Consider the following 10782-nt stretch of genomic DNA (forward strand, 5'->3'; position numbering starts at 1 on the left):
TTCCTGATGTTACTTAAGATGTCTAATGAACTGTTGTCCTTCTTTATGTTTTTTTTTTTTTTTCCCAGGGGATGAATTAACTAAAATGGAGAACGAAGACGAGCAGGGTTGGTGCAAAGGACGCCTGGACAACGGACAAGTGGGGTTATACCCAGCAAACTACGTAGAACCCATCCAGTGACAAAGGACAGAATAAACACAGAGGTGTTCCCAAAGCTCTGCAGGCCTGTACAGTGTATTTAGTTCCAGTGAGAGGAAGCTGAATGATGTATAGAGTGTATATATTTTAAAGAAAAGGCGAGAGCTTGAGGCTGAAATAATGCTGAATCAAAGGCAAAAGTCTGAACCAATCATCTGACATCGCTTTCACAACTTGTGCACAATGCAAAGGAAAAGGGGTTAGGTGGAAAAAAATAGTATGATAGGAAAAATACTTTTTAAGCTTTCTCTTCCCACATGGTCTGTCATTGTGGATTCTAAATATTTTTGCATTCTCTATGCTTGTGCCTCATCCTACCTTGGGTATGTGGCTTGTGCTCACTTTTGTTTAATCAGTTATTTTAAGTGACCTTCAGTAACTTGCAACTTGAATTTCAAAGATTATTATAGTTAATTTTTTTATTTGTTCTTATCAATGTCTGAAAGATGCAGTATTTTTTTATTTAAATGCCATGTAGTTAAGCACCTTTTTTGTATGCCTGGATTTATCAATGAATACTTAAATTATGACACAGATTTAGTCACCAGCTGACTGAATGAAAACTCCTTCCATGTTGTAGTAATCTTTCCGTGTCGTCAGCATGGCTTTGAAGTTGTAAATGGAGTTGTAAAACAAAAATACTGTATTTAATAAATATCTGTTACAGAAGGTTATTTGTAGCAGAGGTATCTGCAGGTGTCATGGGTTATGAATGTTCTTCACTGTGGGTTGACACTTAAACTAAGAGTTTTCCATCTGGATCTTAAATGGCATTCAAAAGAAAGGTAAATTATGCATTAGCCCCAGAATAGTAACCATTTCCAGCACGTTTGCAGAGAACAAAAAAAAAAAAAACTGCTAATGATTTTTAGGTGATCTGAAATGTTAAATCTGTGAAGGGTAATTTTCTTGAAGAGAGAAGACTGTAAAATAGACTTAAATGCTTTTATTAAGAGCCTATCTATGTTGTGTATATGTACATATGATTTGATATTCCAGAGTATAAAGAGCATGGCTGTTAGTTATCAAGCCTTTGGATGTCAATAAGATTTAGAACTGTTTTAAGAGTTTAAATTATAGGTATATTTAAATCTGCTTTCCTGCCATATCCATTACTGTACAATAGACAAAGCATCCTGTGATTAGACTTGTCAGAAGTACAGTAAAAAACGCACCAATATACTCAAAATCAGTATTTGTGGATAAATGAATGGGTCAGAATATAAAGTAGCTTTAGTCCATATGTGGATTATCGTAGCAGAACACTGTAAAATCGACATTTGCAGATACAACTTGGCCAGCTGTAATCGTGTCAAATAAGTAGCCATTTGTGACACTCAAAGCTGGGGTGTAAAATTCCAGCGGATTTGTGTTAAAATAAGTATCAGGTAAGTAGAGATGCTCTGTTAGGAAGCTACACTGTAATGAAGCTGACAAAGCTTTCTCAAGGTAAACTATAAAACACTGTTTATTAGTCTTGGACCTTGCTTTTTGAGCTTATTTAGGATATATTTAGTCCTCATTTTCAAGGAATCAAAAGTGTGCAGGCTGAGGAAGTGGATGTTTGTGCCTGTCTGTCAAGGAAACCTTGCCACCGTTCATCCACAGGACGGTCAGTGAAGCTGTCAGGAATTACTGGTCTGGGTTCTCTGTATTGTCAAATATTTTAGAAAACAATAAACTCTGTTAATCTCCTGAATACACAGAATGCACCTTTGGCTATTTCAGTGTGGTGTCAAAATAGTCTCACGAAACAAATAACCCGAGCATTTCGTTCCGTCCCCGGTGGCAGAACCTGCATTGTCTGAACGAGCCCCACACAGGAGCGTGACACGGGTGGCATTGTGCCCTGAACAAAAACAGGCAGGTGCTGTGCACAGGAGCTCTTGGCAAAACATTCCAGCAAAATCTTCATGGAAGAAGAGGAAAACTGCCCTTTGTGGGTGTGCAGAACGTCTGTGACGCTGCTTTCTGTGGTGGTATGTCGAGTCTCACGTAGCTGGGGTGAGCAGCTAAGCTTTTTTTTTTAAATTATTTTTTTAAAAATACTATTCGAATACTATTATTTGAATATTTCCTGCCTGTCAGTGGTTAATGAGGCACTGTTTGTGATGAATTTTATCTCCCCCCTCAGTCCTGGCTGACCAGCAGATCCCAGAGGGTCGTAATCAGTGGCACAGGGGCTGGTTGGAGGCAGGGAGCTCCTGGAGAGGGGCCAACAGAGGTTACAGAGGTGGATAAAAGATTGGAGCATCTCCCTTCCAGGGAAAGCTGAGGGAGATGTGCCTGTTCAGCCTCCAGAAGAGACACTGAGAGGGCCCCACCCCTGTCTGGCAGTGGGAGGTGTGGGTATCCAGGGGCTGGAGCCCCACTCTCCTCAGTGCAGTCAGACAAGAGGCCACGGGCAGGATCTGATGCCCAGGAAGTTCCACCTGGGCATGAGGAAGAACTTCCCAGTGCAGTGACTGAGCACTGAACAGATTGCCCAGACAGGCTGTGGAGTCTCCCTCATGGGGATATTCCAGAGCTGCTGTGGATGCAATCCTGTGCCACGTGCTCTGGGATGGCCCCACTTGACTGCTAACAAACAGGAGGCTGTTTTGAGTGCTTGATATTATTGATATTATTATGCTACATTTCAATGAGAACTTTGGGAAAGAGACTTGGATTTGGTCAAATGGAAATTGCTTTTGAATGCACTGCTATTTACCCTACAGCTCAGTGGAATTTGCTTCAAAGACATGGGTCTTACCTCATCATCTAATGTATAGAGTTTGTACATGCCCTTGGTAGCCAGATTTAGAGTGCAGGGGACCTCTGGAGGCTTCTTAGCCCAGCCAGGAGACCTCAAAGCAGGCTCAAAGCAGGTTGTTCAGGGCTTGCCCAGCTGAGCTTTGAACATCTCCAGGGATGAAGAGGCCACCACTTCTCTGAACAATCTGTTTTGGTGGGTCATCACTTGCACCATAAGGAATTTTTTCCTTCCATGTATCAGGATTTGCTCTCATTTCCTCCTGCACTTCACTTGTGCTCCTTGAAGGGTCTGGCACCATCTTCTCTTCACGTTTCCACAAGGCAGCTTTAGCCTGTTGGCTGCTAAAACAGCCTGCTGTGCTCTGGGCTGCCTTTGCAAGGTGCAAAAGCAGAATGTGATGCTCAGAATTTAATCTCTCCCCAGCCTGTCCCTCCTGTTTCCTTTAAAATCCGGAAGGGAATTCTTTTCTGATGGAAAATTCTGTGCCAGTGCTTGGTAACCCTTTTTGGGTGACCCCCTTTTTGGGGATCACCACTTGTGATCAGCCTCCAGCTGGGTTTTTATAGCAGTTCAATACATTGGTATCACTACAGTGATGTTTGCAGTGACTCACAACAAATTAGGTGCTTTGTGTAATACTGGTATTTATTTCCAGTGACTGATGACACTGATGAGTTCATCTCTTTAAGGGGGAGAGAATCTTTTCAGGAAAATAACAGGCTATCTTATTAGAGAGGGGTAAGCAAAGGTGAGCACTTCCTGATGCACAGTAATACTAAAATTGCTCTTAAGTTGTTGCTTCTGAGGCTGAAAGTTTGGCACCAAATTTTTTGGACAGGCTTTCCTCTAACTGCCTGTTAATTTACTAGTAAGCTATAACATGAATATTTAAGATACTTGCTGTACACATAGAGGATGCCAAAAATAGACCTACGCCCTCAGTGTAATAAACCAGTCTCTTGTTGAGATGTCTGTGAAGTTTATCTGGTATATAACATTATTCTCACCATGGCTGAGCTGATTTTGTTGTTGTTGTTGTTGTTCTAATATTTTCTTTCTTCCACTTATGTCCTCATCCATAACACTGCAAAGCAAAATTTCAAGTAGGCTTCACAACTTGAGGTAGGTGTAAAAACTGAGGGGGAAATCAGAGTAGACAAGAAATGGTTTTGGACTGATCTGATCTGATTTGGGTGATTTTTTACAATGACATTCGTTGGGTCCATTTACTGGAAAACGAGAAAAGGGATAAAATACAGAGTGGTAAACTGAAGGTTGGACATGCAGCAGCAAGAGCTCCTGTTCTTTTGAAGTTGCATCTGTTTTAAAAAATAAGATGACAGAATCTCTCTCCAGCCTTTCTGATTTGGCAGAAAGCTGTTGGTTCACCTCAGAACAGCGGGGAGCTCGTTAATTGTGGCTGGTGGTCAGTTGGAAGAGCTGCAGCTCCCGAAATGAGGGAATACACGACAAGCCCAGTTTTACTGCAATACTTTTCCCTTCTCGTTACGTTTGAACTGAAACACAAACAGCAATTTCAGAACCTTTGGCAGCAGCTGAACACCACACTTGTTCATACAGATGAAATAACTTCTAAATTAAGTAGTTCTGATAGGAGAAAAGAAAGAGAATCAGCGGTGTTAGGTTTTAGAAGTAGCCAGTTCTGACCCCACAAGGGAGGCTCAGACTGTGCTTTTATGTTGCATTTGACTTGGAAATTCCCTCCCTTGTTTTATCTGGCCAGTCAATACCCTGCAAGATACTTTTGCAGCTGTTTTACACTTCTATGATAATAACAACTCAGTGATCAATAAACTGCCACCTTTCTGCTTACCTTCTTTGTAGATAAATATTCCAATCTACAAGTCCAAGCACGAATCCCTCTGGGAACACGTTGGTGCCCTCCCACTTTTTATTGCCGTAGTCAGTAACTGATTAGATGATCCATTTCTTTCAGGGCAGTTCACTTTGGCTTTTATGAGGGACACTGAAAATCCAAGTCACTTGTTACCCTCAGCTGGATCACCTTGGTGCTTGACCCGTGAAACCTCCGAGCCTGTGAGGTAAACAATCGTATCAGATGCGAATGGCTGGGATTATTTCTGGAATCCCTGCGCAGGAGGCACCGAAATCCGAGAGCCCTGGCGTAGATGAAACGCTGCCCCGGGGCAAAGGCAGGTGGGGTTTGCAGTGGGACTCTGAGTGGAGGTGCAGCTTTGCAAGTCCCTCGCATTGCTAATGAAAACAACGTTTTATTTAAGCACAACTGAGTTTTGAGTGTGTGGATGGGCTGGTGGGTTCCAGCACAGTAGGTTTTTGGCAGTGTTGTTAAGATGCAGAGCACTTCCAAGGGTGGGAAGCTCCCCAAAACCTCACCTGTTAGAAGTGGTTGTGCTTGGTGATGTTATCAGGGCAAATGATGCATTAGCGCTAAATAAAAATGTTGAACTGGTTTCAGCTGGTTTTTTAACGTAGTCACTAAGCTTCACTTCCATATGGAGGGAGAGGCATTGGAATGCTTGATATTCCTCTTCCAGTGAAGACTTTTTCTGTGTGAATTATTTACGCCTGTGTGTGACTGTGTCGTTACCGCTGGCAGAGGGAGGCTGGCCTGGAACTTTAATTAAACTACAACTGTCATGAGGCAACATCTGTTTTCACAGTATATCTGTGAGCAGTGACTGGTTTTGCTTAGTGTGATCAAGTTTTCCAGAGGGCATCAAGCAGAATTTACACTTCTCTGGCTCCAAGGAACCTTTGGCTCTGGGAAAGCAATCAAGGTCTAGGTTAGCAGGACTTTGTTGTGGCAGTGGGATAAGTGAGAGTAGGAGAAAACGCCAGAACAAGTTACTTTGCTTGAGCTGCATCAGCTCACAGGGTAGTCCTGGCACCCCAAAAAATGTGTGCCAAGGAGGTATCCCAGGCAGGGCCCATCCATTTCAGGATGGCTGTGCAGAAAAGGGGGTACAGGCACAGAATCATTCAGGGAGAAGGGGCCTCAGGATGTCTTCAGTCCAATCTCCTCCTCCAACAGGGGTCTCCACTGACCCAGGAGCTCCTGGAAACCTCCAAGGACAGACTTCCCATGAATGCTGTGGGCAAACTGCTCCACTCTCTGATTGTCCTCATGAAATCATCTCTCCATATCAAATTGGAACTGTATTCCAGGTTGATGTGAGTGAGGGCTGGTGGGTTTTGATTTGCAAACCAGCAACACCCAACCTCTAAGGCATTTAGAAGTCACACTCTGGCATGCTGGCAATTAATTGCTCTGCATTTGCACATGATTAGAGGACCTAAAATACAGGGCATTTGTTTCTGAGGATGCACACAGGGCAGCTTTCCTCCGTGTCTGTCTTTGTCAGACCAGCTGGCATGGAGACGATTTTTAAATGGTTCTCTGTGCACTGGGAATACAAATATGTGTATTTTGGACGTTCTTAAAAACCACTGGCAAGATGTGATGTTGCTACACTGAGGTACAACTGGCACAGCAGCAGTTGTGGTTCACTTTCCCACCACTGCTGCTGGTCCCCCTCTGTGCCTTCCCTCCTTCTGCGCTCCAACCACAAACCTGCTGAAGAACGAGAGGCCCAGCTCTATTCCCTGGAAAAATTCATCACCTTTCAGGGTTTATTCTTTCACTTAGGCTGATTTGCTTCTCCCCTGGGGCTGGGCAGTCCCCATTAGGAGAAGAATGGGATATGGGGGCTACTTCCAAAATTTCTTGAACAAATTTGCACTCGTTATATGACAAAGGAAACAACAGCACAGCCTGCTGTGGGTACCAGGGAAGGAACCCGGGGTCCTTGGACAGGCCTTGTCAGGGTGAAAACCTGCTGAGAATTTAGGCCAGAAGCAGTATCAGCCCAGGGGGTCAGTGGCTCACAGTGCTGGTCTGCTGCTGGTCTGAGCAAGGACCTGCAGTGCCTGTAGCAACTGCTCCCAAAACAGAGGACATGCAGTGCCTGATGTGCAGCCACCCTGGGGGTCAGCTCTCTGTTTTGTTCTCCTTTTGTGTGTGTGTGTTTTTTGTTGTTTGGGCTTGTTTTGATGTAGTTGTTTGGGTTTATTTTTTTTGTATTTACTCATCGTGCAGAGCAGCCAGTGAATGACAAGCACTGCCTTTTCCCTGGTGGAGATGGACCAGCTCATCCCTTTTTAAAATTTTTTTCCCTTTTATTTTATTTTTTATTTTTTTAAATTCTTTTAGATCCTTGCCAGGATAACTAGTGAGTGACTCATGTTGATAGGCAAGGTGGGGGCAAGGCTTTGGTTATTTACTGAGATAATTCAGTAAATTATCTGTGAGGTGAGGTGAGCTGAGGGCGATCCTAAAACTGGTATTTACAATGGGGTAAAAACTTTATCGAGGAACAATCCTACTCCCAACAGGGAGAGTCAGAGGAAAGGCATTTTCCAAGCTCCTAAAAACCACTGGCACTGTGTCTAAGAGATGCAGTGGCTCTGTAAGGCTGTTGTGGTGCTTTTCCTGTATTGGTACATCACAGGAGAATGAGAAAGTGCTGCCTGTAGCTGGTGAGGGTGGAAAGCCCGAGGATGGAGCGTCTCAAACAGTTCCCCTGTGCTGAACTCATGACCAGGCTGGACTTAACCAGGTGGATGTGGCACCTGTGGTTGCTCAGGTGTGTCTGTCTCTCCTTGCAGGCACATCAGGTGGTGCACAGAAATTGAGTGCTGACGTCAACAAAGTGGTGTTAAACACTCACTGTCAGAGGGGAAGGAGCAGCTCGGGCACAGAGCACTCACTGCAGTCAAGCCCAGCCTTGTTGGTCTGCAAAGACAGAGAGGAAGGAGAGGGAGAAGCATCAGCAGCTCAGATCTCCCAGCTCTCCCATCCATCTGATGGTTCTTCGGTTGCTCCTGCCATGAGTTTGTGCCCCCGTGTTTTGTTACATCTTGCCTCTTGTGTTCGTTCCTGAGCTGTCTGCCCCTCCTGTTTGTAAGAAAGACACGGGAAAGTGTGAATATTGGATCTGTACTAAAATCTTAGTCATTGGCTTTAACTCTCTGGTTCATGCACAGGGTTGGGGAAGGGCTGATGTCTCTCCTGTGCAGCACCCGGGCTCACAGGCTGCCTGCTCCAAGCAGACACTCACATTTACACTGTGCTGGGTACCTCAGCTTAGGGAAATCATTCCCATTTCAATAAATGTGCCGTTTAATTTGTGTATTATAGTGTGTTGAAACCGAGTACCTGTCTTAAAATCAGCGCCTGTAATTTGATCTGAGTTTCCTTCACTTTGTACAGCACCAGAAGTAGCTTTTTGTGAGGTTTTTGGTGTGTCTTCAGGTGTTACCTAACACAGAGTTGCCTGATGACTCAACAGACATGTTACAGTTATTAAATAGGGTGTCTTTTGTACATATAAAAATGCTGATAGTCCTCAAGCTACCTGGCATTGTTCCCTGGAGAGTTTGAGCTGTGCAGCTCACTGCTGTAAGTCTCTTGTAATCTGGCCCAGATCTGAGGTGCTGAAGTAACTTTGAGAACAGTTCTCTTCATACACAGAAATCACGTTTGGGTTGTTTGATTCAGCTTGTTAAAAGCTCATGGCTGATTCGTTTGAAGGTGATCAGATGAGTGGGAAGTTAAGGAAAAGCAAAGGAAAAAAAAAAGCTTTTTTTTTTTTCTGTTCCACTCATCAAACAGCATCACATTTAATGCATTATAATAATTCTGTGTTAGTCATGTCGTAGACTTCACCAGCTTCAGAGAAGTTTGACTTATTTTGACTTATTAAACAGCTTTAAATGTAAACCCATGTTTAAGTAAATATAACATACCACGTGCATTTTGATGGTTAAGTTCCCCAGGTGACACCTCAAAGAACTGTGATTCCCTTGCCTCAATCACAGATTTAATCAAATATTTTATATTAATTATCTATTTATTGTTTCAAAATTTTATCAAGTATGTATTTTAGTTATGGACTGCAAACTGAAGTGGTATTGCAAGGATAAATTGGCTCTAATTGGGGTTTCCCAAAGAATCCTGCTGAAGTCTCTTCAGAGAACCCGTGTCCCTCTGGGATTTAAGCCATTAAATGAAGCTCAGCCTCACACAGTGTGTGTGAGGTTGGTTTAATTTAAACCCTCCTAGGGGTTGTGACATGAGGGATCTCTCACTCTCAGCAGGGACAGGCCCAGAATGTAAAATCCAGGAGTCTTTGTGGTTGCTGGTGACTCAGCTGAGGATGCCCTTTCCACTAAGTGTTTCATGTGATTAAACGGCTTTCCCTTGAGATAACTTTTCGGTGGAATTAATGCCTCTATTTTCATTGGAAGGCTTTTCTTTGGAAAGTTTTACCTGCTGAAAAAGCTTTAGGTTTTGAAGAACTTTGAATTAGTTTTCTGTGTGTCAGAAGCCATTGCTCTGCGAAAAATGTCCAACTGCTTCCAATGTGAACTGGGCGTTTTGTTATTTATATTTCCACTTTTTAATGCATTTTAATTGCATTAATTATACCAACCGTCCCTTCCCCTGTGACATGTTAAAAAAAAAAAAATCACAGATTAAATCTTCCTTATTCCTCATCTTTTACTGCCATCTACTGACTCTTGGCTGAATGGCCTCATCGTTGGACCTCGAATAAATACCTTCGGTGTACTCCACGTAAGAGGTACAAATTTGGATAAAGGTGTCATTTTTACTGGCCTTGGAAGGCTTGTTTTCCTTTCCATTTTAAATATTTTTGATTCTCTGTTAGCTTTTCAGCACAGGTGTATTGTGTTGAGTTATGTGCAAAAAAAAAAAGGGTTTTATTTCTGCATGGGATGATGCTCCTGCGAGTTCAGAAATTCCTGGGAAGAATTAAGGAAAATTAGCTGTGTAGAACAGGGGAGTGGGACTTGCTTTAATAGGAACTGGCTCTCTTTTTTCAGGGGAAGGTAAATTCAGAAGACAGAACCTTTCTTCCTTATGGAAAGGTGCTACCGTTTTTTTTTTCTCCAAGAAACACAATTCCAGGAATTGATTCGTGCCTGCAAAATGTGTCTATGCCTTGGTGAACACCACATTTTCTAATTACAGAATCAGTTCAGTCTGCTCTTTGAACTCTTACTGGATCAGTGTGTCCTGTTACAGACAGGTGAAAGCAACCACCTTGAGTATCATCTGCCACGTAAAATACTCAGGAACCCTGTTTTCCCTTCAGATTTCTCGGTAGAGCCTGAGGCCCCTGAAGAGATATTTATAAATAAAAAATTATATTTCTATCCATAAATCATCAAATAGGCTTCACTTATCTGGTCTAGAACTCTTATGGGATCGTTTTGCCACTTCCCAGCACTCCAGATTCACCGGGGCTGGTTTAAATAAGGAAATATCTGGAACAACGATGAATTTTAGCTTTTCTGAGCTGTCTTTTGGTATTTGAGCTTTAAGCAGCACATTTCAAGACCTTTTCAGCATTAATGCTGCTGTTTTCAGGTATCTGCTGCTTATGGGTGGCTACCTTGAACTTGCTGGTTTTTCCACAAGGCATCTCCTCTGACTCAGGATCTGCAGGGACAACCTCACCTACAATAAAATAGGACATAAAACGGCCCCATCTAACAAATTCCACGCCATATGTCCCAGCCTCAGGCAGGCATCTCCTGTCCCACCCAACCTGTGAAAACAGCAAGTCCCCTGGAAAAGAAATGCATGTGTGTTCAAGGCAGCCACACATAATCAACAGATGTTTGAGAACAGTGGCATTAATCCCTTTTTGCCTCTGTTCCCCGTTGCCAGAATGGAGATGATAATCCCAGCTGTCTCCTGGTGCTGGATAAAATGCACTCATCACGGATACATAATGGTAAG

General features: G+C 43.1%; 1 protein-coding gene across 3 annotated transcripts in view; it reads left to right on the plus strand.

Annotated features, from left to right (window-relative positions):
* The window catches only part of PACSIN2 (protein kinase C and casein kinase substrate in neurons 2), a 37557-nt gene extending 35659 nt beyond the window's left edge, over positions 1-1898 (plus strand). For all 3 annotated transcript variants that reach the window (XM_050323978.1, XM_050323979.1, XM_050323980.1), the window contains one exon: positions 69-1898. In XM_050323978.1, the coding sequence (XP_050179935.1) occupies positions 69-181 (113 nt within the window). In that variant the 3' untranslated portion in view covers positions 182-1898. The remainder of the gene's footprint in view (positions 1-68) is intronic.
* The last annotated feature ends 8884 nt before the right edge of the window (positions 1899-10782 follow it).

Source organism: Myiozetetes cayanensis, unplaced genomic scaffold (genome assembly GCF_022539395.1).
Source record: "Myiozetetes cayanensis isolate MyiCay16 unplaced genomic scaffold, myiCay2020 scf3, whole genome shotgun sequence".
Taxonomy (NCBI): domain Eukaryota; kingdom Metazoa; phylum Chordata; class Aves; order Passeriformes; family Tyrannidae; genus Myiozetetes; species Myiozetetes cayanensis.